General features: G+C 35.8%; 1 protein-coding gene across 3 annotated transcripts in view; it reads left to right on the top strand.

Moving 5' to 3' along the window:
- CENPE (centromere protein E) overlaps nt 1–26,898 on the top strand; it is a 35,265-nt gene that overhangs the window by 2,285 nt on the left and 6,082 nt on the right. For 2 of the 3 annotated variants that reach the window (XM_054066357.1, XM_054066359.1), the window contains 31 exons: nt 252–341; nt 418–536; nt 1,591–1,710; nt 2,120–2,201; nt 2,387–2,454; nt 2,530–2,601; nt 4,171–4,222; nt 4,983–5,070; nt 5,251–5,377; nt 6,012–6,131; nt 7,382–7,540; nt 7,910–8,051; nt 9,107–9,201; nt 9,513–9,569; nt 9,644–9,811; nt 11,931–12,005; nt 12,265–12,387; nt 12,745–12,879; nt 13,472–13,649; nt 14,105–14,259; nt 15,170–15,484; nt 16,287–16,586; nt 16,780–16,938; nt 18,124–18,345; nt 19,640–19,861; nt 20,353–20,490; nt 21,370–21,570; nt 21,651–21,794; nt 23,992–24,204; nt 25,400–25,609; nt 26,138–26,347. In XM_054066357.1, coding sequence (XP_053922332.1) covers nt 252–341; nt 418–536; nt 1,591–1,710; nt 2,120–2,201; nt 2,387–2,454; nt 2,530–2,601; nt 4,171–4,222; nt 4,983–5,070; nt 5,251–5,377; nt 6,012–6,131; nt 7,382–7,540; nt 7,910–8,051; nt 9,107–9,201; nt 9,513–9,569; nt 9,644–9,811; nt 11,931–12,005; nt 12,265–12,387; nt 12,745–12,879; nt 13,472–13,649; nt 14,105–14,259; nt 15,170–15,484; nt 16,287–16,586; nt 16,780–16,938; nt 18,124–18,345; nt 19,640–19,861; nt 20,353–20,490; nt 21,370–21,570; nt 21,651–21,794; nt 23,992–24,204; nt 25,400–25,609; nt 26,138–26,347 — 4,559 coding nt within the window. The remainder of the gene's footprint in view (nt 1–251; nt 342–417; nt 537–1,590; nt 1,711–2,119; nt 2,202–2,386; nt 2,455–2,529; nt 2,602–4,170; nt 4,223–4,982; nt 5,071–5,250; nt 5,378–6,011; nt 6,132–7,381; nt 7,541–7,909; nt 8,052–9,106; nt 9,202–9,512; nt 9,570–9,643; nt 9,812–11,930; nt 12,006–12,264; nt 12,388–12,744; nt 12,880–13,471; nt 13,650–14,104; nt 14,260–15,169; nt 15,485–16,286; nt 16,587–16,779; nt 16,939–18,123; nt 18,346–19,639; nt 19,862–20,352; nt 20,491–21,369; nt 21,571–21,650; nt 21,795–23,991; nt 24,205–25,399; nt 25,610–26,137; nt 26,348–26,898) is intronic. The other variant, XM_054066358.1, reaches the window with a different exon arrangement.

Raw genomic sequence — 26,898 nt, 5'->3', positions numbered from 1 at the left:
TTTTTTGTTTTTTTTTTTTTTTTTTTACTGACTTGTCATCTATTTGTATCTTTCTTGGCACTGGATTTAATATTTCTTTTTTTTAAAAAAAAAAGAGAAAGCTTACCTTGGTGTCACAATTGTATTTTGTGTTTAATTTATCCTACAATTCATGTATTCGATTTGAAGTCAACAATACTGCATAAAATGACAGCTTCTTTTTAACTTGCAATACAATGTATTTACATGCTTTTATTTATTTTTTTTTCAAGATCGTGTCTTTCACTCCAGTGACAATACTCAGCAGTTATATGAAGGTGTAGCTGTTCCAATTATACAGTCGGCTGTGCAAGGTTATAATGGTAAGTTTTAAAACTGTTTAAATCCTGCTTGCAATGTATTTCGTAAGTAATTAATAAGATTTAACTGTCTTTATAGGCACAATTTTTGCTTACGGACAGACTGCTTCAGGGAAGACCTACACAATGATGGGAAGTGAAGATTCTGCGGGCATTATACCTCGGGCAGTTCAACATGTTTTCAAAATTATTTGTGAGGTGAGCAATTCTGTTAAATCACAATGACTGAAAGGACTCGTAATATTTGATTGGTGCAGAAAAATTCATTTTAGTGTCAAGGAGCTTATGAAGGCAATGATTTTATATTTAACTATATGTTGCAGTTGCTTTGCTAGCCTTGTAAAGATGAGTGGTTAAAAAAAAGATAATGGGACTCTACTGGAATCAAATCAGAACAGAAGTAAGGGGAGCTGTTAAACTTGCAAATATACTAAGACTTGATTACAAGTATAAATAGATGCTTGCTCATTAATATGATGGTGATAGACTAAGGTAATATGAAGCTTTGTGTTCTTTATTCTGCTATTTTAAATCTAAAAAAAACTCATGTTTTTAAATAATTTGGGAAGGTTGTGACTAAACTTATTCAGGCTTTCAAAGGAATCGCAGGGTAACTGCTCAGTGCTAATAGGAAGTAAGGAGAAGGTATGAGTTAAAACAGTGATTTCTAAAACATCTTCTGCAGAGCACTCGCTTCTGCCTTAAGGATTTCAGGTAACTGTTATCAGTGACATGAAATGGTCACTGCTCCTTTGAGGAGATACAGAGTACCTTACAGGGTCTATAAAAATAACTAAAGCCAAGAAGAATTTCCATAGTGCTGTAATCCTTTAGACCATTGTACAGCCTTTCCTCACCTCAGTATTCTCTGTTAGGGAGGCAGGGGAAGAAGTAGCAGGAAAGTAGACTTAAGCTAGTGGAGAAGACTAGGTACACAGAGAGAAAAGAGCCTAAGCTGGAGAAAATTAGATATGGAAAGGGTGTTTGAGAGAGATTATTAGTGTCATTTCTGTAGGCAAGTTACTTTTATAGCCTATAAAATTGATATATCTTTAATGCAGATGCAAACAGTTGGGACAGAAGAAAAATGATATGGTATTGGTAGGTAATAATGTGCAAAGAAAATGTGGAGGAAGAAGTCTCAAGAATGATACCCAAGCACATACCTATGAGTTCAGAATACTTGCATTAAAAGATGTTCATTGCTTAGTCTCTTTGTTTTGTTGTTGTTTTTTCCCTCTTTGACCATTAGATTCCAGATAGAGAATTCTTGCTGAGAGTTTCTTACATGGAAATCTACAATGAAACCATTACAGATTTGCTTTGTGACACAAGGAAAAAGAAACCTCTGGCAATTCGTGAGGATGTTAATGTAAGTGGATGTTAATGAAGTGTAAGTATTGCATCTGCTTGGAGTAAAAGAAGTAGTTAAAAAAAGCAATCTTCAGAGACATCTAGTTGAAAACTTTCTGTGCCAAATTATGTAATTGTTACCTTCAGAATTAGTAGAAAGAGACTTAATGTACTAGAATAGCAACGGTGAAGCTGGGCTTGCTGTTGCTGGCTTATGTTTGTAAATATAGACTTAATCCCTTAAGTTTTCCAGGAATAGTACATTTTATTTAACTTTGACAATGAATTCAAGCCAGTGTTGCTTCCTATTTAAGAAAGAGTAAACTGGAATAAATACCATAATTGCTGGTAATTGCTTGTAAGTTAACTTAATGTATTGAAGTGAGTTTCAGAGTTCAGTAAAGTTTATTGTTGTTTTTGTTCTTAAGAGGAATATATATGTAGAAGATCTGATTGAAGAGGTGGTTGTTGCCCCAGAACAAGTTATGGAATGGATCAGAAAAGGAGAAAGTAAGTTGTTTAGCCAGTGTCAGCTGCTATATTAAAAACATTGATGAGTCAGATGTGTCTAGAATCACGGTGTACCTCTTTGAGGTTATATCTGAAGAACACCAGTTTCCTAATTGCTTTAAAATTGTGCTTTTTGTCTGTCATCTCCAGTTTATCAGTAATATTCCAATATTGCTTTTTGACAGAAAATCGCCATTATGGAGAAACAAAAATGAATGAACACAGTTCCCGTTCTCATACTATCTTCAGAATGGTAAAAAACATTTCCCTATTAGGAGGGGTTTTATTATTTATGAAGTGATAAAAACAACATTGTACCCTCTTCTAGATCATTGAAAGCAGAGAACGAAGTGACCCTGTAAATGCAAACTGTGATGGAGCAGTGATGGTGTCCCACTTGGTAAGATGTACTGCAAGAAGTTATTAAACAGTCATTTAAGAAGATAACTTGCTACTGCTTGTTTGAGAGATAACTTGTTTGAGAGATATTACTTGATAATGGTGTTACAAGCATGCTTCTATCATATATCTCTTAAGCGGAAATCACATTTCTATATAGAGGGTGACTCCTGGGGTGTTATCCAGAGGATATCAAAGGGAGTTCTGACGTCGGAATAGTTCTTAGACTAGTCATGCTGGACTAGGGAGTGTTATGTCCTTTCCAGGAATGTAGGGGACTATTTTCAGACTGCTTTTGTGTTTTGCTAAACACAGCTTCCCCTACTGACAAGTTCCTGACCATTGACAAGCCCAATGAAATACTTTCTAAAATGGGTAGCCTTAAGGCTTCTCTTATCCTCAAATTTAGTTATTAAGAGCACGTGTGGCCTACAGTTGTAATGACCAGAAGAGTCATTTTTTCCAAAAGTAACCCCTCTTATCTCTTTGGATTAGTAGTAAGTGTATGGAATATCCTAAGCTGGGGGAAATACACTGCTGATCTCTAGGAGGGGGTGTTGATTCCTGATGCCTTCTCTCTACAGCCTTTCCTTCATTCTCAGGAAAGAATTCAAGTCAGCTGGAGGAATGAACTTGATATGAAAGCATTTCAGCTTGCTAAAATTTGCATGAGTGCTCTGATTCAGAATTGGGAATGATGTTATTCAATCACATGCATTGTGGAAAGAGCTGTCTGGCTGGCTTTGTGTGAAAAGGCTCTGGGATCTAAATGTAAATACTCCTCATGTGGTATCTGAGCAAACTACTGCCCACCTTTTCTCTTACCATACCTTATGGGATCTACTCTTGCACCACCCCACATACTTCGCTCTGTCTCTCTGTTTTAACTGACTTCGTAGTAACCTTTACTAAGAGAAGGGGAAGGGTGGGTTTGGCTTTTATGGCTTGTTGCTTTTTGGTGGAGATAGTAAAAAATGTTACTCTTCTGAAACAGACACCAATTATAGCAAGGCATACTTGCTTAGGCAAATCGTTATGGGGTGCTATAAAATTCTAGTTGACTTTTAACAAGATTCAGAGTGAGACTTTTCCACTTATACTTAATTTCTTCCTTTTCCTTATCCATGCAATGACAGGCAAGGAGAGACATACAGCTAATCATACCTGACATACAGGGTGCTAGATAATCTCACGTAGGCTTTCTTTTCCATGAAAGATTGTAGCAGGTGATCTGTGATTCTATGAAGTTTCCTATAGCTTGAATCTGTAGTTCACACTGTTTTATCTTTTAGTTATGGAGGGCAGGGGGAATTGTGCTGTAAGTTTGAAATACTTTTCAGGGTGCTATTAATTGAGTTCATACAAACTTATTCAATGTACTTGGGTACCTTGAAAGTAATAGGTTGGTGTGCATGTAGTGGCTAGGGATTACTTCCAGTAATGACAGACCCCTTGCTTTTTTCTAAATGTAACTTTAGTTTACTAAATTCTTAAATCCTCCAAATTCTAAATCTCTGCTAAAACTAAAGTGCCTCAGAACTAACCTGTGAAATATTTAATGAATTTGCAGAACTTGGTAGATCTGGCAGGCAGTGAAAGAGCTAGTCAAACTGGATCCGAAGGTGAGTGTTTAATAGAGGCTCTCTGGATGACCATCTCTTTTCAAATTATTTTATCTGTGTATTGTTGTGTTACTTATTGTTTATAAATAATCTCTCTTCCCATTGGTAGAGCAGGATCCGTTCAGGAAAACACTGAATGCAGAGAAGTGCAAACAATTATGTACCAATACGGCTTTCTCGAAGTCCAACAACAGTCAGACACTGAACTAATAGAATGGGGATGAATCAGTAAAGATTCACCTGTAGTAAAGAAACCCCAGAAGCTTCTAATCACTTGCATGTTAGGATGAAGAGTGAATGAATGGCTCAATCTTTAGCTAAGTGGAAGCGTGATCTGTTAGTAGTGACAGCATGAAGCTACACAAAGATGCCTTTTTTGTAAAAAAAGTGATGTGAGAGAAACATAAGTTAATATCGTCTCTTACAACTTTTGGGTTATTCCTTGTATAAGAGACTGGCTTGCTCTACTTACACATGTAAATTTTAGCATCTGCAGAATTTAAACAGCAAAGAAAGTTAAAGTTAATATGGCCCCAGCTACTAACTGTATAAGGATTATTAATGTTTATTTGTGATAGATTACTATCTTATTTTGACTCATTTGGGCTATTATAAAGGATTTTGGCTGGCTGGTGGTGCGTCCTAGTGCATTGTGGAATTTGGTATAATGGCTCTTGGCACAGCACAAGCTTGACAGTCTGAAAACGTATCTTAATTTTTTAAAAATTAAAAAAAATAACAATTACTGTGTGATACCTAGGTGTCCGACTGAAAGAAGGCTGCAATATAAACCGGAGCTTGTTCATTCTGGGTCAAGTTATCAAAAAACTTTGTGATGACCCTTCTGGGTAAGCATTTGTGTTTGTATATTCATTTTAAGAGAAGTCAGTAATTAAACTAAGAAATCAACATCTTTTATGTAAATCCTAAATTGTGTTAGTAACTTTCAAATAACCTGTTATCTCTAGAAAAGATATTTACTCTATTTTTCTCTACAAAAATATGAAATCTTTTTTCTTTTTCATCAGTTTCATAAATTACAGAGATAGCAAGCTGACTCGAATTCTGCAGAACTCCCTTGGAGGAAATGCCAAGACGCTTATTATTTGTACAATTACTCCTGTTTCTTTTGATGTAACTCTTGGTACTCTTCAGGTAAAACTTCTCACCTGTTTTCAAGCATTATTCTTACTCAAGACTTCATTGTAGACAGGTTGGAGGGGTGAAAAGTGTAATCTACTGGATTTGTAGTCCCTTGAATCCTCTAAAGTTCCTCTGACGACTTGGTACTTGAATTATTTGTTTTGTACACAGAATGTTTCTATCTAGTACTAGGTTGTCTAACCTAGAGCTTCCTGGCAGCTGGAACCTAAGTCTTTTTCTCACCTTGTAGGCAGTAGATAACCTCTGTTTTCTCATTTGCCTTTTCCAAACTCAGAACTGCAAGTCTTTGCTAACAGAATATGTTAGACAGGTGCTGCAGGAAAGGGTGTGACTATTCTTTAGATAGGATTGTTTTCATTTTGGTGGTTTCTTGAGCCTTTTTATTAAGTAATAGGGCATACTTTTGCTGAAATGTTAGGCTTCACTTTTTAGGTATTAATATCAAGCAAAGTAAACCTAGCTTTTCACAGCTTAGAATATGTGAAAAGTAAGCAAATAAATATTTGTGTCCTTTGTAAGTTGTTCTTTATCTAAAAAACTCTCCCTTTGACTCTGTGAAATATGAGACAGAATCTCTCGATACATTTGTTCTCTAACTATTGCTCATGAGCGAATATTCTCCCAGTTTGCCAATACAGCCAAAAGAATGAAGAATACTCCAAAAGTCAACGAAGTACTTGATGACGATGCCCTCCTGAAGAGATATCGCAAAGAAATTCTGGATTTGAAAAAGCAACTGGAGGAAGTATGTAAAAATTACTACCATTAATCTGTCCTTACAACTGATAGATATTTGGGAACATTCTCTTTTAAACCAAAAATCTAGAGGGGTAGGTAAATTGTTTCAAGTGATACCTCTCATTTCTACTGAGAATAAAAATTGAAAAAGCTATGGTAACCATATCTGTGTGAAAGCTAATACTGAATGAGATCGACTGACTGAATTGCTTTCCTTCTGTGGGTTAAAATATTTGAGAAATAGAAATGTATATCTTATAGTGCACTTTATTTCTTTTGATTTGTGGCAATATTAATTAACTGCCACTAACTTTTTATATTACAATTAAAGATTACATCTTAATTAATGTTTTCTTCCCTCCTTACCACTGTTTTATCTTCATTTGAGCACTGAAACTTATGTCCTGTATGGGCAGAAGATAACATTTTAGAAAAGGAACACCAAACGGTGTAGTCTCTTATGTGTTCATCTTTCTCCAAAACTCGATGGAGTTGAGGAGCAGTCTTGCAAGTCTTGTTGGAGCACAGGCTACAAAAGACTAAGCACAGGAAAATCACAATTCTGAACATACAGTTTTCGTGCATTAAATCATCAAAAGATGCATTATTTTTTTTTCTTGCAAATAAAAAGGTCATAGGAAAAGTTTAAGGGAAATATAACCAACCTCTTCTTTTTGAATGTAATTTACAGTCTAAACTTAATCTACAAGTGTGTCTTGAGGTAGTAGGTAGTGAGGAAAGTACTTAAGTAGAGAAGAGTTTACAGGAAAATCCCATGTGAACTTAAAATTACTATAAATTATTGTAAGCTTGTGATAAGCTTGTTTTAAAAAACTAGCTACTGTAATGCAGTTGCTTTACAACAGAATAAATTTTCAGTACTTCAAATTTGAAGAGACTACATGCGTTAGAGTAGCTTGCTGTTATTTGACAGTTGAATCATAGTTCTCAGAACTTCAGGCATCTGACACCATGGTGAGGTCATCTTAAACTGTGTTACACTTGAAAGAATGCTCTTTTGTCCCTAGAAAAATCTGAGGCTGTATTGTTTTTGAGAGTTTTGACACCTTTAACTACTTAGGCTACAGGTAAATTGTAAACTAAATTGTCAGCTTTGTTAATGATAGAAGGCAGCTCTTCCAGACGTAAAAGAGTATATATGTGTAGTTGTTTTTAGATATTAGTAATGTGTATGTTCTGTAGGAGGAGCTTGCACTCTCTTAAAAATATTAATCAAACTGCCTTTTTTTATGGAAGGTGTCCTCGAAGACTCAAATTCATGCAATGGAAAAAGACCAATTGGCCCAGCTGTTGGAAGAAAAAAATTCCCTTCAAAAAGTACAAGAAGATAGGATACGAAACTTAACTGAGATGCTGGTGACTTCTGCCTCCTTTTCCTCAAAACAGAATTCTAAAGTAAGCACCTGTTCTAGATCTTATTTGTGAACTCTGAAATACTTTCCAAAAGGCAATATTAAATAAATAGGGTTATATTTACAATTAAGAAAATAAGTTTGATAAGCAATTTTCACACAACTTAACCTGTTTTTAAAGGGGTAACTTTTAAAATGCCTTCTGAGTGAGTATCAATTCAATATTGCCTTGCAGTGAATCGACTGCAAAGATCTTTGCTTTCAAACTGTTATGCTGTAGTTTAATTTTTAAGAAACTGCAAAACACTTTCTAGTTAGCTGCTGATACTGTTGTAGAACTAGCCTAATGCAACACCCAGTCCCTGCTGTATGAACTTATTGTATCGCTTTCTCTGTAAATACTATTTTAAAGGCCAAGATAAGAAGAAGAGTTACTTGGGCTCCTGGTAAAATAAACCAGGCAAACGTGAGCTGTTTTGAAGACTTTGAAAAACCAAGGCTGTCTGAAACAGAAAAAAAGAAAAGGTCTCTGACACTACCACAAGTGGAGTATTGTAAGTATCCTCAAGAAAAAAATGAGAAATCTCTGCAAAGCAGCTTTGAATTGATAAATAATCTCTTTTGAGTAAATCTAAATTAAAAGCAAGTTAATTTCCTGGCAGTACAAAAGCTACGTTTAGTTGGCACTGTGCTACTCAAATTACGTTCAATGAACTCTGTTTTGAAAATTTCCTGTAGCCCATAAGGAAATTATATTTCTGTCAACAAAGAATGCTACATGGAAGGGAAGTGGGTTTAGCACAATGATACTAGTAGTTCTTGTGCCGGAAATAAGGTTCATTTTATTGATTTTAGTTGGAGCATGAGTCTTATTATCCCAGGTAAAGTAAGGTGTAGCAAATTCCCATTGGATAACTCTGCAAGTGTACTCCCTTTCCAAAGAAAATTACTTCCTCCCCTAGCTATTGAGCTTTTAACTTTTTTAAAACAAAAGTAAGAGCTTTGAGGGGTCTAAAAATGCTTCTGCCATGCCACTTACCTCAATCTTCCTTTTTTTCACAAAAGTAGCCTAAATTGTTCTTTAAACACAGACTGTCCATCCAAATAGTGTTCCCCGCAAAAAAAGGAGCAGGAGGAGGAAAGGGTGGGTGTGTGTCAGTCCAAAATCCTCAACAAGAATAGAGAAGTTGCTACTTGGAGCAACTAGACCTAGGCAAATTCAAGGACTTAATAGAGGAGTGAGGGACAAATTCTAACAGAAGATGAGAGAATAATTGGCCAGTACAGTCACTGAATTTCATCTTCTTGCAGTCGTATAACCTACCCTTCTGTCAAGGTGTCTTTGCATGTGGCTTGCCAGAGCCTATTCCTCGGGGGGAAGGAGGAGTGTGCTTCTTTATATAGTGCAGATTACTGTTCAATGGTTCTTTCATTGACAATTACAGAAATTAGAGAAAATAATGAGTCAGAAGTCCTACTCAGTGTGCTACATCTTTGCCACTGAATGATTATTTCCAATGGGATAAAACTCGTTAAGAGAATAATTCCGTGTCCAGTATAAAGTCTCCCACTGCTCTGTGTTTCTTAATACATCTTTTTTTGTTTTTAGCTTTGTTAGAGAATTCTGAACGTGACAACCAGTATCTGACGTTTCCTATTCAAATGTCAGATGTAGAATGGACTGCTGGACCTAACATGAATTGGGTAATGTCGTAATCTATTTCAGTTGTCTAATAAAAAGCATACACATTACATGCTTCTCAGTAAGATCAGACTTACTCCTCTGTAGAACACCAATGTTCTTCTCCAAGTCTGAATAATTATTTTAACTGGTTAGAAAGCAAATCTCTTGGTCATCCTTGAAGTTGTGGGATAGTTGAATATGGTTTTGTGGCACATGATCCAGTAAGATTTCGTATTTAAACAGAACTAGCTGTGGAAAGCCAAGCAACTAGGAATATAATAAACATACTTGATCTTTTAGATCAGTTAACTGAGAGTGATTCTTTTTTTAGACTCAGAAAGACTTTGAAGAATCTGTGCAACTCTGTGAAGCATTAGCACTAGAAAAGGCAAGTCTGTTCTCTATTTTCTAGAAATAAGGCTGACATTCCAGCAACAAATTCTAAAGTTTCTCATTCTTCAGGATATTGCTGTAAATGAGGTCAACATTCTGCAAACTAACTTTGATAACCTGGTATTGGAAAATGAGCGTTTGAAACTAGAAATAAATGAAATGAAGGAGAAACTGAAAGAAAAAATGGAAACAGATGAATTTGAAGCACTGGAAAAACAAACACAAAAAGAACATGAGGTAAGATGCATAAAAATAAATACAGAGATGAGAATTCTCTATGCCTAAATGTTTTCTGGAGCTTATTCAGCGTATGTTTACTTGGATGTTCATTCACAAACAGATGGTGTTGTAAGCTACATTGAGCAATAGAATGAATCAACACAGGATTTAAACTGTATTTACTCCAAGTGTAAACTTCAGACTTAAAACTTTGGAGAGTTGCATGCTGAAGTCTGGTTAAACATATTCGTGTATGTTTGTATATCCATATGGTATTTTTATATATGCATGATCTGAATTTCAGTCCAGATGTCCGCAAGAGACATTTGGTTTGTTGCTTAAACTTTAAAACGGTTCTAAAACGTATTTAAGTATGGTTGCTAAATCTTATTTCCCATTTCTTGTGCAAAACATCTTGGTTTACAATGCAAGATAGCTTTGGCTTTTGGTAATCCATCGAACTTAGTAGTAAAATATTAGAAAATAATAGTGTGAATAGTCATGTCTGTGGAAACATTGAAACATTGTATTTTGTGCCAGGAAGTTAAAAAAGGTAAACCTACCTCCTGGCTAACTTATGATACAGGAAATGCTGACTTTTTCTTCACCTCTTTGTGGAGACGTACCTTACTTGTCCAAACGTTTTATGCTCTCTTTCTGTACCCTGAAATATGTATTACTTATGTTAGGTACTAGCTGCCCAAGGGCTACGTCGTGAAATAAATCACAGTGAAAAGGAAAAAAAAAAAAAACAAACCAACCAAACAGAACTCAAGCTTGAGATATTGTGACATGGATATACTATTCCACTTCTTTCCTGATACCTTCTCTGCAGGTTTCTTGTACACATTAGTCTGATATCCTCTGACCATGAAACTAAGGTTGAGGCCGAAGTTGCATCCCTTTGTGCTGTTTCAGATTACAATTTAATAAGATCATCCCTCATTTCCATTGTGTTCCCTACAAAGATTTATAGATCTTAAACAAAATGGATTCATAATAGGTTATGATTTAGCTTGCATTTAAGGTTCTTTTTAGAAGACCCTTTTTATGCTAGACTAATTGTGCTGTCTTCATTATCAGTCAGCATTTAAGAAATCCTCAGTTAGTTTTCCCACGAAGCTTTTGTGTCTAATAACAGATGCAATGTTCTAAAGTAGCTTCTATTACAAGAATTGCTTTTTGAATAATTCACATTTTCAGATATGTATCTGAAGATAGTCCATAAAATGTAAGCATTCGTTGGTACCCCTGTAGCAGATAAATTACAGCAATAGCAAAAGGTCATGTACCTTACTTATATACATTGGTTGAAATACATTCATTTTTACTTGTATGTCTGTGATGATTTACTCATTTAAGGTCATTATTCTGACTAACAGACTTTGACAGTAATATTGTACCATATCTTCTACAATCATGCTCTGATTTTAAGACTGGATTTTCTTCTTACTATATTCCTAACTATATAGAAATACTCACCAGATAGTCCTCATTTGAAAGCTTTTTACTGATGTTAAAGTTACAGATTGGATTTTCTCCTTACCTGTGCTTCTGACTGTACAGGAGTACTTGTAGATGAGTGCTTATTGTAAAGGTTTTCTAATAAAGACCAAAAGAAAAGCATTCTTCAATTCTAGTACTCTACTTGCCGCTCCTTTCAGAAGGTGCCTCTGAATGTGGTGTTCATGGCTTGCTTTACCTGAATTTTAGCACTTTCTCATTCTTGTTAGTGACTAGATTAAATAACAAATATCTAGAGTGTTGTAAGAAGCTCCTTAACGTGATTAGTATTTGAAGTGTCATATCTGTAAGACTTTTGCATTAATTGCTCTGATAAAGTTACCCTTGCTTCTTCAGCTGTTGCAGATTAAACTGTACTGGAATCCTTTCTAATTACTTGGAAGCTAAAGCAGAGCTTTGCATCTTATCTATCTCCTTGAAAGAATATGTAGCAACTTGCTTTGTAGCTGTTTATGTAGATATGCATGCGTATATGGTTTGCCCACTTAACAGAAAAGTAAAGAAAAGAAAACACGACATAGACCTTGCTTTTTTTCATGCTGCTGGCAACTAAAACTGCTGGTGTGGGTGCCTTCTAACATCCTCTGCAATTTTGCTTCAATTTGCTCCACAGGTGCAACTAATGCATGAAATTGCCAACTTAAAGAGTCTTGTTTCAAATGCTGAAGTGTACAATGGAGAACTTGAGGTGAGCTTGTCCATGAATTTATATGCTATAAGACTTCTATGAAATGTGCTTATTTTATCTATCTTGAACTACTGTATATGTACTGAGGACAACCTACATATCGTTTGACTCTGGTTAGTCTTCCCAGCTATAAGGAGAAATATGCCTTAAACCCATGAACGCTTACTATGTACAAAGCAGGTTTTTGTTAAATTTTTAGCTGAAAAAACAAACCAAGCACTAAAATCTTCCTTCTCCCTTTTTTTTCTTTAACTTTTAGGAAGAAATAAACTCCAAATTGGAGGAACTGAAAGAGAAAGAGAACAAAATAAAAGTATTACAGAATCGTGTGGAAGAATTGCAGAAAGCAGAAGCAGAAAAAAAGGACACATTTATTTCAGTGGTAAATCTGAGTTTTCTGGTGGGTTGAGAGATGGGTTTGGTTTTGTTGGAGGCGAGTTAAATTTAGGTGTAAGCTTTGTATAATTGAAGTCTTCCTGGCAGTTGTTAGGAAGACTTTTTTTACAAATCTTAAAATGCTAATTACTACATTATCACTCAGCAATACACTGAAGTAAAGCTATGGGAAATGCTGCTTTTTATCCTTTCTCTCAATCGAGCCTGATACTGTTCCCTTTAAACTCGCCAAGGTTTCTGAGACTATATTTACACTTTAACCACATTAAAATTACAACAAACACACCTGCTTTATTATGAATATGCATTTCTTGATTTCTTAGAGTATTTATCTGTCTTTCAGGGAAATCCTGATAAGCTAATTAAGGAAATTCAGCAGCTGAATAAATCCCTCTCAGATAGTGAAAACATAGCCTTGGATGCCAAAAGAGAATCTGCTTTTCTCAGAACTGAAAACTTGGAGCTGAAGGAGAAGATGGCAAGTACTTGTTAAACTGCATTTAGCTGTACAAAATGCTATTAAGGGACTGTCTGTTCCCAGACTACCAGAGAAGGCAATCAATAAGATGTGGTAGAGTATTTGGAGAAAGCTAATGACTTGTGCTCCAAGTAATGTTTTTATTACAGAATTCATGGAAAATGAGTGTTCAGGAGAAAGATAAAAAGAAAATATAAAGGCTCTTTCCTCTATGTGGGTGGGCTAGTTTTAGGTTTACCAGTAGAGGGAGAGCACCAATGAACAGTTACTAGGATGTAAGCCTCCAAATCTAATTTTACCAGAGAACAAAAGAGAATGAGATGTGAACTCAAACTGGAATGGAGCTTACTTTAAGCTTTGAAAGAGTAAAGACAAAATAGTATAAGTAGTTATGGTCCTGAACTGTAAGATCAGGTATGGTTTGTTATAGGACTCTGACAGGAATGCAGTTTGTTAAATTGTGGCTTATTTTGCAGTATTTATCGGGGCCAATGTAGTTCAGAGTGACAACAGGAAATGTGACAGATGCAATATTTATATGTTAAGCAAGTAGACTTTTGTGTGAAATGCATGTGTGTTTGTTTTCCTCAAGAATGAACTGCTGAATAACTACGAGCAAATGCAAAAGGATATTCAAGTCTACAAAAATCAAATAGAAGCAGGAAAAGCCAGTTACAAAAAAATGCAAACTGACTTGCAGAAAGAGTTGCAGTCTGTATTTCAAGAAAATGCGAGGCTAACTTCAATGATGGATGGTAAAGTTCCAAAAGGTACTGTTTCAGGTAGAAGGTTGGGTTTTTTCCCCTCCCCCTCTCCTTCCTTTTTTTCCCAAAATAGTGCGGAGATGGGGGAAAACTCTTTGCTTCTTGTTTTCTTAAATACTTGAAACTTCTGTCAATATAAAAAAAATCATAGTATTTGGTACTGCTGGCACATAACCGCTTTAGCACTTTCTTGAACTACTTGGAGAACTCTGGCCTACAGAATGTTTTGTATTTTGCATCAAGACATGAACGAAGGCTGTTGCGGGGGGAATCTAAAACTGAATGTCAACCTCAAAAACATGACCGAATTCAGACCAGTAGTTACATCATTTATTTGTTGGCCATTGTAAAATACAGTTGTCTAGAATTATATGACACGCAGAGGGCATTACTAATCTTCTGCTTAATTTAAAACATGCTTTTCTCTCACACTTATTTATCTAAACTTGTTAATTGTCTAGATCTACTGTCTTTTGCGGAAGTGGAAAAAAAGGTGGCTGACTTAAAAGGAGAACTAGAAAAAGCATTGAAAGAGAATGCATTTCTACAAAAGCAAGTAAATGAGCTAGTAGAATTTCAGTCTTTACCAAATACTGTTGAGATGCAGCAGAAAGAGGTAAACAAAGAATAATGTAACTTTTCCCTTGGGTTTATGTTGTACTTGACTGGTAGTGTATTAATGGAGGACTACTGGATTTGTAGTTTTAAAGCCAAAAGTTATCTTGAATCAAATGATCAGAGTTATTTCTAGTGCAACATTTGCCTGCCTATTTGCCATGATCACTGTTGATAACTATTGTGTATATATAATTGTGTTTGATCCTGGTTTACTGTTCTAAAGCTGAATTTTTGTCTAATTGGACAGACATAAAACTTAAAGACCTCTTAGCAGAAATACTGCTTGAAGTGAGACATTTAACTAGCAAATTCTGGAAAACCTGTAAGGAAACTTCTCAGTTTCCTGGCAGGTCAGAGCTTGGTGGACTGTTTGCTATAAATGTGTCTCAAAGGGTTTGTTCACAAACACTTTCTAGATTTCTCTCTCCTAAAATACTTGCTATTAAGTATATGCAGTGAAAATTATCCAGGGCAAGTAGTCTCAGACTCATGAATGCTTTGCAAAAAGTTCCAAATCTTTCCACTAATAAACAAAATCTACATGTTAACAACTTTATAAGCTCTGCATCATGAAGAAAGTATTGATGCATCTAAATACTCAGCTTATGAATTATAGCTAGGAGCATCACTACAGTTCTAGCTCAAAACATAGGAAAAATAAAATATTTAAAGAACATCTAAAAAGTTAGAGGAAAGGCTTCAAGGTTTTGGAAGGGGCTTGTCTGTCTTGCTTCTCTTTGAAGGACTGTTTGCTGGACTATTCCTTCCTAACAAAGTAAAACCCAATGTACAGTGATCCCTGTTTGTCTATACTTAATTTCCTATATCTACATATGAATGTGTTTTTATTATGCACCTATTTTAAATGAATTGTGAAAATGCTATTAATATGGTTTGTCTGTTGGCAGATTCTTGAAAAATGTGAGGAGCTGCGCTTATTAAAATTGGAAAGAGAAAAGCTGCTTTCTGAAGTAGCTGATAATGAAGCTAGGCTTAAATGTATGGCTGAAGAAATTAAAAAATCACAAGAGGATCTAGCAGATGCACAACTTAAATATGTAACGTCTGATCAGGAATATGTAGCACTTAAACAGCTCCATGAAGAACTAGAGCAAAAATATGTAGCTGCATCAGAAAACAATGAACAAATGAAACTCCAAATAGATGTTTTATCTAAAGCAGCACAAGAGTCTAAAACAGCTTTGAATGAAGTGAAATTCGAGGTCAGTATCAGCTTGCTCCTTTTTTTACAGATAACACACTCATGGTGTTGTTTTGGTTTTTAACAGTACTATTTTTGGAGTAGTCTTAAAAGTATACATAACATTATCCACTCGTGCTACAGGAATTTCAGTGCTATTATTCAATGCCAGGTGTATAAGTTTACAGGATTATGCAGTTCAGTGGTCTCTTTGTTCGCAGGCAAAGAAATGTATGCATTGCTCCAGCCTACACGTTCTTTCTGTACTTGACCTTTTAATTCTTTTCCCATTCCTAGTTTTATCTTTATTATGCAAATATTTTTTTAAAATATGCTGCTATGATTTACTCTATCTAAAGTCATATCAACAAAGTTTCCTCATCAGGAACTGTAGTCTGTTTATTTAGAACAGATCATCTTTCAAACCAGAGAATCACTTTGTAAACTGGCAATTGAAAAGGAAGAAAAACACATTTAAGGAGGGAACTGAAGATATTTTTTACAAGGCTTCCACATTGATATGATTGTCATATTCCAGCTATGGATCTGATAATTCCTAAGCTATGTTAGTTTAATGTGTGTTGTTATCTTTTAGTAAGAGTTTTACTGTGAATTAAAAAACACGTGAAAGTTTCGGAAACAAATGCTTATTTAATGTGAGCAAGAATATAATCAGGGACTTACAGAAGTTCATCATTTCACTTTTCTCATGTTAAAAGCTCACACTATTTCTAAGCTAATATAAGAATCTGTGAGAACATGTACACGTTATGCAGTTTTGCATTACAATGAAATTGTCTGACCTTTTCCTCTACAAACTAAAGCTTTCTAGCAAAATGAAAGAACTGGAAGAAAAGACGGCAGAGTACAAACAACTCCTTGAGGTAAGAGAAGATTTTAGTCAGACTCAGCAGAAATTAAATGAAACGGAACAATTAAAAGAGCAAGACAAGGTCATGGAGGTCAAGGATTCAGAGATTCAAGCAGTTCTTCAGCAGCTTATTGAATGTCAGGAAGAAATAAAAACACTAACCCAGGAAAGAGATTACCTGAAGCAAAAAGAGGAGTCTCTCCAGGCTGAGACAGACCAACTCAAAGAGGATATAAAGGACACTGTTTCAATGGTAAGAATTATGCCTTTATAGAAATGGGCCATACCTTTCAAGGGGAAGAGTGTAATAATACTTATAAACTATATTGAAATATGTATAGGGGAGTAGTTTGGGGCAGGGGACGCTGGTGTGTTAATCAAAGAACACCTACTAATGTTGCAAAATATTTCGATTTTCTTTGGATTTTCTTCCTTTTATTCTATAGAACATCTTGGCACATGAAGAACTGAGAAATACCCAGAGTTCTCTCAAGCAATCCCAGGACACTGTCAAGAAGTTGGAAATAAATATTTCTGAAAAAGAATCTCAGATTCTGAGTGTTGAAAAGACTCTGGGGAAAACCATTAAAGAACTCAAAATACAGGTAATATGTAATAATTAAATAAAAATGCTTTTAATATGTTTTCCAACACTGAAGACAAGCCTAGTTAGGAGACTATAAGCAGACTCTGGTTGTCCTTCCAGACCTTTAGTAGAAAGTGGGCAAGAATGTAGTACTGCCCGATTAGAGTTTTTACCAGTTGCTAATCTATTACTGTAGAGCTTCAAGCTCTAATGTATGCTCTAATACACTTTTTCTTAACTAGTGTGCCCCATAGTTGTCAATTTGAGTGGTGGCATTAGGTGGCAAATGGAAGAGAGAACAGTTACCTAGGGGTAGGAATGAGGCTAATGGTTTATAACATGCAGGCCCAATGAGAAGTGTAGCACATTGTTGTAAATGGCAGTTCAGTTCCCAACACACAGCAGAAGATCCACTGGGTTTTGTGCCTTGTTTGTTCAACAGCTGCCAAAGAAGTGTGCTAACAATATTGGATGTTACACGGTCACTTTAGTGGTGCGGTTTCTCTGGAGAGAGACTCTGTAGTATGTGAGACTGGATTTTTCTTGAACTGTAATTAAACTTGCCGTAGTACTGTACAATGGGAAATTATTTGGAATCGATACCACTCTTTGACACCAGTGGAATTTTCCATATTTTAAACCCTTAAATTCCAATATCTTTTACCCATGTAACTGAATATACTTGTGCAACTAAAAGGCAGTTTAGTTCTCTCTTTAAGTTGCTGCTCTATTATAAATTTCTTATCTACTTATTTTCATATCTGAAGCTATTGTGGCTTTTAGAAGACAGCAATGTTTGTTAGAATCAAGCTTATGTACTGTTTGTACAGTAACCGAGTAATTTTTATGGAATTATAATGGCATGAGGATTTTTACACATTCACTGTTGTCTACCAACGAGACGGAAGCAATGAAATTTGATTGATTTTTAAGCAAAAATGTTATATCTATCTTTACTTACTTATGACAGTAAACCAGTGGAGCCATCTTCTGTAAAATAATTCAGTTATAACAACCCCTATGTAAAGATAGTGCTTGTGAAATATGATCCAATAACACTCTAAAACCAGAACCTGATTACCACAACAACAAAATGTAATTAATTAGAATGTCACCGGGATTTTTTTGCAAATTGTTAAATTACTTCTGTCCGTGCTAGAGATTATTAGAAATATTAATACTGGTTGTTTATTTGTTCTTTCAGCTCACTGAAGCAACTGAAAACCTGACTTGTGTCTCTTCTGAATATAGCAAGCTACTGGCAGAAAAAAACCAAATTGAATTAATAATTAATGAGAATGTCTCTCAGCAGCTTGAGAAAATCACTTTACTTAATCAGGAGAAAGATGAGCTACGTCAAATGGTAGAGGCTTGTAAAGCAGAAAGAGATCAGTTAGAGGCTGACTGTCAGGAAAGCAAGGAGCAAGTATGTATAAAATCTCCTAAGTAGTTGTTTTAAAGGCAGGTTTTACCACTGAATTGTTTCAGTCATGAAGCCTTCTGCTACTCAGTATTTATTCCTCTTCCTTCACTTGTTCATAGCGGCAATAAACTAAAACCTTAGTTCGCTAGTTTACTTATTTGGATTTTGGTATCTTTTTTTTTTCTTCTTGCATTCCCTTTCTGACCTTCAGTCACTCTGCTCCTCTGGATTTAGATACAGTTGCGTACCACCTGTTGCGGAAATGGTCTGCGAGTTCCTGTTATTTTTAATCTACAGTGCCTTTTCATTTAGTGCTGAACAGTAGAGGTAATCCAGGTTTACTGATATCTAAGGGCTTAATTCTCCTACCACTTCAGCTCATTCTGGATTGATGAAGAGAAAGCTTAATCCATAAAGGATGCTACTTAACTCTCCTGTTTCTCTTTTCTGCTATCTTATTTCCTGGCACATTAGTGATTTCAATATTCTAAGTATTTGCATGAAAAGTGTGCTTATGCTGTCACGTTATTTCAGACAAATTTGTTCTGATAGGTAGTTAAAAAAAATTAAGCTGATAATTTTTAAAGTTAAAAGGAAGTCTGGTAAGTATTTTTTTCCTAAAAGAAGCTCTGCAAATTATTTCAAAAAGTAAAAGCTCTCACATGACTTCTAGCAAACCCTAGATCTCAAGTGTGTATAGACCAACTAATTTAAAAGCTAAGCAAACTAAGATTATCCAATCTTATTATAGTTTACATTTTGCTACTTAAAAATTGTCTTTCTTTAGAGTTCTTAAAGTAGGCATGGGGGAACGGCAACTGAGTTTAGTCTAAAGTTAACACACTGATTATTCTGATAGTTTTGTCTTAGAAATTCAAATGCTTAACTCCCTGATAAGCAAAACTTGGTCATACTGAGTGAACATCGATGTAATACCTTGTTCCACAGTCATTAAAAGTTTTCACAGAAATGGTAAATCTACATCAGCACCAGAAAGAGCAAGCTGATAATCCAGAAGAATGTGCTAGCAAATGGAGTAGGGAAATTGCAAAACACTGACAAAAAATTAAATGAATAAATAAACTGAAAGAAAAGGTAAAAATGGTAATAAATGCTTAAAAATAGTTTAGTGGGTGTTCCCTCAAGGACTTATTATAATAACAGACATTTAACAGTGGTAACTTGTGCTGATTTCTTGGTCCAATAGATGATGTCATAGTAATGCAATTTAGGTACAAAAGAGGAGTTATTGCAATTATGTGTGGATTTTATAATTTTTTAAAATATTTTTTAATAGGTAGTGAAGTTGAACGAGAACTTAAATTTGGTAACTAAGGAAAAGCACGAGCTGCTAGAAGAACTGAAAGAGAAGACTGAAAATGAAAGAATTAAACTTCAGCAGCTGGAGAAACAGTGTGATTTGTTAGCACAGGAGAGACATCAACTCCAGGAAATGCTGGGAGGTCTCCAGTCAGAGAAGAACAAACTGGAGATTAAACTACAGGAGAGTGTTGATAAGGTGCGTTATCTTTATTAAAGTGTAACTATAAACACTTGTTAGAGGAAGATGGTTAATTCTTGAAGCTGTCTTGAAAAATATCTCAAACGTATTAACATTATACCCAGACTGAAGAGTTTTGGCATGCTTAAAGTTCTGTCTTGTGTAATGGTATTTAAAGATGTATGTAAATTGTTTTGAAAATGTTATCTAAGGCTGCTTTGTTTAGAAATAAATGAGGAACGAGAAAATACATGGATTTCATTACCAAAGCACTTAGCTGGCACTTTTTTCAAGGGTATCATTAAATGGTATGTTTTGCAATAGAGCTCCAAAGCTTTGAAATTAAAGCTGACAAATTCTGACCCTTTTACTTCTCTTGTGGATGAGTCATATCTTCACAACAGTGCCGGGTATTCAGACTCCTGTGAAATATTGAATAGCCTGGTGTGTGAGAAGTAGATTCGCATGCTATCTTAACTTTCATACTTGTTACTCTATTTTTACTCCAGATTCTTGAAAGTGAAAAGCAATTGAAGTGGCAACAAGAACTCTTCAACAATGAGAAGATCAAAGCTGAAGAAAGAGAAGAACATTTGTTAAAGGTTCAGAGGCGGTCAGATGTTTTGGAGGACAGCCTAACAAGCAAGGTGTGAGAAGTTTTAGTAGCTATTTGGAAATTCTGTCTTCTAATATTCTATCACTGATGTGCTACAGTTTTGCTCAGAACAAATCCTGTTTAATTTTTAAGTCCATCTTTTTATGGATGTTAACCAAGCATGAACAAAGGATTTTGTACAAGTTTCTTTAGTGGTGTTTAGAAGTAGCACCCTCAATTTGTCTCGACTTCATAACCAGCTGGGTTGGTTGCTCCATTGTAATGATTTATCCAACGTGTGTAGGCTTAATATGATAGACATAATTGTACATGTCTTTATTCAGACTTTAAAATGCACTGTATAGACAGCATGAACCTAAGCGGGTTTGGAATTCTTTGTGCGCTTTCAAACTATACCTGTTGTTTAGAAAGTCTTGTGCTCAGCTCTTGCCAAATCAGTGGTTTTGGAGTTTTCAGTTCTTCATTTTCACCTCTAAAATTCTTCCTTTGTCTGTAGACCAAGGAGTATAATTAGGGATCGGATTAGCTGATTAACTGTTACTTTTCTGTTCATTAGAACAGATATAAAGACAATTCATTGCCCATCTCTTACACTAGTCTTCCATTTCTTTCGTTTTTCTTGTGATGTGGCCATATGTTAACTGCCTTTTTGGTTTTCAGTTAAGCAATAGGAAACAAAGTTGACTGCAGTAGGGTTCTTTAGATATAATGCTATTCCTCTTCCTTTTAATTTCTGTTTCTGAGTTATTAGAACACAAATTATTATTAAACTTCTTGCTGTTAGTGCAAGTTTTAGAGTTATTGTAAATTGTGTTCTTCATATTTGCCAACTGATTTGAGTATTTCACAGGGCAGTATACAGACCAGGACTAAATATTAATTCTTGTTTTTTCTCCACTATTTACTATAGATTCAACAGTTAACAGAGGCGCTAAATATCATATCGTGTGAAAAAGACCAGTTATTGGCTGAAAGAATTAGTCACTCTTCCCAACATAAAGAACAAATCTCATCAATTAATCGAGAAAAAGATGAGCTACAAAAACTTCTCCAGGATGTCACATCTGAGCGGGACCAGCTCAAGACCGAATTGCAAAAAAATTCTGAAATGGTTGGTATTGCAAGTAGCAGACCTAGGTTATTCATCACATCTCTTAAATGGTACTTAAGTATTTATATTTTAAATTCTAGTATGTTGAAACAAATGCAAAGCTAGAAAGTGCTCTAGAACAACAGAAGCAGAGAAGTTTGAATGATATGTCCATTCAGGTGAATTCACTGGGTAATACAGAGCAGATGTTTGATGACAGCCTGAAGAAAAACTTGAAAATTAAGGTAAGCTTACCTCTCTGCTTATTTTAAGGATGCATGTTTAACCTTAATACTCTTTAGTTCTGAAGCATAAATCTTGCTTCTGTGTATATTTAGTTGTTTGTATATCTTGCTAAGATGCTGCAAACCATGGGATCAGTTGGCTTATTGCTTTTCAGTGGCCATGCATCCTGTTCCAAGAATATTAAATTGAGATGTCTCAACCAAGAAGTTCACTTGATTTCATTGCTGTCCAGCCACCCCAATGAAAAGATCTAGTCATGTAGAAGTGCTTTGCCATTTTGTTTTTGCAACCCACACCCAAATCCTTCCTTTCACTACTCCTGTCAAAAATAAATCAGTTTCCAGTAAATTAGTTTCATTAAATAGCTTCTCTCCTGAAAATAGGAAGCTTCTGTCATTCCTTAGATCTTTTATTAATTAACTATTCTGAGTTTACTTTCCCACAGATATGAGAAGTACTACTAACCCACTGAAAGCCTAAATAAACCAAGATCTATGAATATGTATGGAACTTAAAGTACCCTTGTACTGCATTTTTTACATCTGTGCAGCGGATTTGGACATCATTCTAGATGTGCTAGAAAAAACCTTGAGTGCTTTTTCAGTTAATGCTAAAAGGGATAAAGGAAGGACCAAATTGCAAGAATTGATTATGTGTAGCTTTCTTCATTCACACTGTCTTTATCTACATCAGCAGTAGGTAGCTAATATTGAGAGAAGTAAACAACATCAACTGATTTCTTTTAATGACACTCTGTTGGTAGGACCTTGTTTGCCTCTGTTTCTTGTGCCATTTTTTTTAAGTATCTTGTACTTGCTTCTGTTGGACATATACCATATGTTAATTGCAATGTTTTTACTGTGGAGCAAAATGTTAAACTCAGGAATCCTGCTTCTTTCAACTAAGAACCAAATATGGAGGCAGTATGCCTAGGATGTTTTGTACTTGCTTTAAAATATATAACCTAGCTAAGTATTTCAACAAAGGACCAAGTAGATCAACTTGGGAAGGGGAGGAAAAAGGGAGAGCGTACTCAGCTTGTAAGGGAGAGGATAAGCAGAGAGATCATCCTAAGGTCAGCATAGCTGGCAAACTTGTAAACAGGCAAAAATTCCATTTCAGGCCTGATCTACAGGCTGGGCAATCTAAATCACAAAAAGAACTTGAGCTTGTGAAATGTGATCATGGAATCACCAGGTTGGAAAGAACCCACTGGATCATCGAGTCCAACCATTCCTAACACTCTCTTAAACCATGTCCCCAAGCACTTCATCCACCCGTTCCTTAAACACCTCCAGGGACGGTGACTCGACCACCTCCCTGGGCAGCCTGTTCCAGTGCGCGATGACTCTTTCCGTGAAGAATTTTTTTCTGATATCCAGCCTGAACCTCCCTTGGTGGAGCTGCAGGCCATTCCCTCTTGTCCTGTCCTCAGTCACTTGGGAGAAGAGGCCAGCTCCCTCCTCTCCACAACCTCCTCTCAGGTAGTTGTAGAGAGTAATAAGGTCTCCCCTCAGCCTCCTCTTCTCCAGGCTGAACAACCCCACCTCTCTCAGCCGCTCCTCATAAGACTTGTTCTCCAGTGCCCAGCCCTCATGGGCTCCCTTGCCCTGAAGGACTGTCTTCCATGGGACTTTGCCAACCAATCTTCTGAACAGTCCAAAGTCTGCCCTCTGGAAGTTTAATGTGCCTGCTTTGCTAATTCCCTTCTTTATCCCACCTAGAACTGAAAACCCTATCATCTCATGATGGCTTAGTCCCAGACGTCCTCCAACCATCACATCCGCCACAAGACCTTCTCTATTCACAAAGAGCAGGTCAAGGAGGGCACCCTTCCTTGTTGGTTCACTCACCAGTTGTGTGAGGAATTTGTCTTCCACGCTCTCCAGGAACGTCCTAGACCGCTTCCTTTCTGCTGTATTGTACTCCCAGCAGATATCTGTAAGGTTGAAGTCTCCCACAATTTTTCTGGATTTTTCTGGAAAACTAAAATTCTCTGCTATGGTGCACAGCTTTTTGTCATATTCCTATGACAAGACAAAACTGAAGTCTTACTCTTACTAACTTTTCTGTTGTAAACCTGGTCATACTGTAGGGGTTATTCCTGGAGTCTGATGGCTTATATTAAGCTTCTGTTTATAGATAATCACTCTTTTCCATATTGTGCCCGACTGAATTTATTTCCCTTGCATTTAGGAACTCCTTGAGAAATTCCCAAGTATAGGGAAGAGGTACGAATGTCTCTCTACAGTGTCTCTTAAACTGAGGAATGACCTGGATAGTCAGAAAGCACTGGTAGCTGTCATAATGACTCTGCTTTCGCCAGAAGAAGGTAAACAAGTCAGAAGACTTCAGTATGAAAATGAGAAACGGAATGGTCTTCTCCAGAGTTTATTGAACAAACTGAAGGTACTAACTTAAAATGCTGAATATGTGGATGCTTCATATTGCTTTGGTTTAGGTTTTTTAATAAGATCTCAATATGGAGAGCTAGGATTCTGTATACTCTAGCTTTGATTTTTGTGAAGGTATATTTTGTGGAAAGTATGTTGATAGTAAACGCTTTACAATCCTGAAAAACTGGAACTATTTAGTTAAGTTAATCAACCTTAGATTTTCACTGTAGTCTAGCTGCTTTGCACAGTATTTCATCAACAATAATTGATTTTAATTGGAAAAACAAATTTTCTTTCTGTATTCCATAAATCAAATTATGGGCCCCTAAGTATTTTAGTGTGGGGTAAAGAGACACGCACGATGCCTTGGAGATGCAAGTTTATTCTGCAAAACTGTCCAGGCAGTTTGATAACTTCTGTAGCTTTTCAAAACTTCCACAATTTGTAGTTCAGAGATTGCAGTTATCAAGAAAAAAGTGAAGAGGAATTGGGAAAGAACTCCTATTATCATATCGTTTACTGTACTTCTGCATAAAGTGGTTTTATTTGTTTACCATGAAATGTTAAGGTGATTTTGTTGGGAATGGGATGGGGAGCAGGGTAGGGTGAGGATGAGGATGAGGTTCATGTCTGGTTTACAAAAATACTGGATGTCGTCTTGAGTCAGTCATCTCTGTAAATATCCGTTAGCTAAAAAGTTTAATAAGTATTCAAAGAGCTTTATTTTGTAACTCCACTTAGATTTTGTTTTTTCTTTTTTCCTGTAAATTTCTTTTAGCTGTGACAGTTAAAGATGTTTAAGACATAAGTAGTGATCTTGGCTGGAATAAAGCTTAAAATAGGCATTATTTTTGTATATTATCTGCAGTTTTCACAGCTCTAAGAGAAAGTAAACACAACAAAAAATAAATACAACAAAAATACTTTGCTTTTCAAAGCCTAGATTCTTGGAAGACTGCCTAACACCTCTTAGACTTTTCAGCCTTTTTAGAACCCTACAAAAAAATAGCATACTTTAGAAATGCTGACCCAGCTGAAAGTCTTTTATGCTATTGCTATAAAGCACGTGTGAACTTAATTTTCTTAGCTATGTTTTAGTCGTTCTGGATGTCTACACACTTTGAGAGTAAATAGATTGCATTATAAAATACAGAATTTTACCTAGATGCAGGGTACCAATTTAAAGCAATACTGTTCTTCTCCAACAGTTTCTGTTTAGTCGTGTTTGCTCAAAGAAATGCAACTATTACTCTACTGTTAACAAGTATGAAATTGAACTGCTTGAGGAAAAGAGAAAACAAGATCAGCTACAAGCTCAGATTCAATGTCTCAGGAAGATTTATTTGAACCAGAATGAAACATCTTCTCAAGAATTAAACATCAGTGAAGCGCTGCAGAGTTTGCAATTGGATGCAGAGGTAGCATTTGAAGCAATTTTCATTCAGAAAGACTTGCATATTTCTAAGTATGGGATACTGTGGTGGTGCTAATCCAATGGCATTGCTTTTAGCTCTTAAGACCTCACTTAAAGAGGGAGGTAGAATTCTTATTTTTCTGTGCTACTAATTCCATATATGAAGATTCTGGTTTATATAGTGGCTCAAAGTGAAATTATTGCTTTGTAAGACATTGGGAACATTATTTTCTGATTTGCCGTGTAAAATACATACTACCTGATATCAAGATGGCTTTTTAAATAATGAAAGAAACTTCTACTAACGTGCATATTTTTTCCCCTTTTCCCTTCCAACCTACCCCAGGAATGTAGGCTGTCTTCTCATATTCCCAGTGGGTTGTAATTAAAGTATAGTGAAATTCCCTTAATATGATAATTAGATGCTAAAACAGACTTCTTGCAAATCTTCATAGCTAAGAGACCAAACTGTGTATTTACTGCTTTGATAGCTATGTGTCTATTTGAACTTGAATCCCTTCTTTTTTTAAAGAGCATTCTCAAAGATGTATCAGAAATGGAAAGTGAGCTCATCTGGATAGAGGCAGAGCTGCAACAGGAAGAGTGTGCTAGAAAAGAAACAACACAGTTCTGGGAAGCTTGTTCGGGAACTCACTTCAATGTGGAGAAACTTATAGAAGAGTTAAAGAAAGATAATGGAAGGCTTTCGCAAGTCCATGGATTCTGGACTCCGAAAGTGAAGGTACAGTTAAGCGTTCTTCAGTCAGAAATTTATTTTGTGCAAGGACTCTGTAACTGCCTCAAATCTGATTGAAAATGAAACAAAAAAGGCTATCTAAAGATTATTATTGTCACACTTACTATAATCATACTTAACTGTAAGATAGAATCACGGAATCATTTGGGTTGGAAAAGACTTTTAAGATCATGGACTTAGACCATAAACCTAATACTGCCAAGTTAACCACTAAACCATGTCTCTAAGCACCACATCCATACCTTAAAAGCCTTTAGGCATAGTAACTCGACCACTTCCCTGCATATCTTGTTCCAATCCTTGTAAAAGGTTTCATAGACATGGGGGGTGGGGTGGATTTGCATTTTGGACTGAATTCTAGAAACTGTAGATACAAAATTGTTATATAGCTTTGTTTGCAGAACTTAGCAGCCTGATGCAATCACTTTCTCTAGGCTTTTTGCCCACGAGATTGTCTGCTCTCTTCAAGCCGACTATCAAAACTACTTAAGCCTTTTAAAAAAAATGATTGTAACTTATTCTCATACATTTTCAAA

This window comes from Cuculus canorus, chromosome 4, assembly GCF_017976375.1.
Source record: "Cuculus canorus isolate bCucCan1 chromosome 4, bCucCan1.pri, whole genome shotgun sequence".
NCBI lineage: Eukaryota > Metazoa > Chordata > Aves > Cuculiformes > Cuculidae > Cuculus > Cuculus canorus.
Note: the sequence above shows the minus strand (reverse complement) of the source record. Positions and strands in the feature narration are given on the sequence as shown.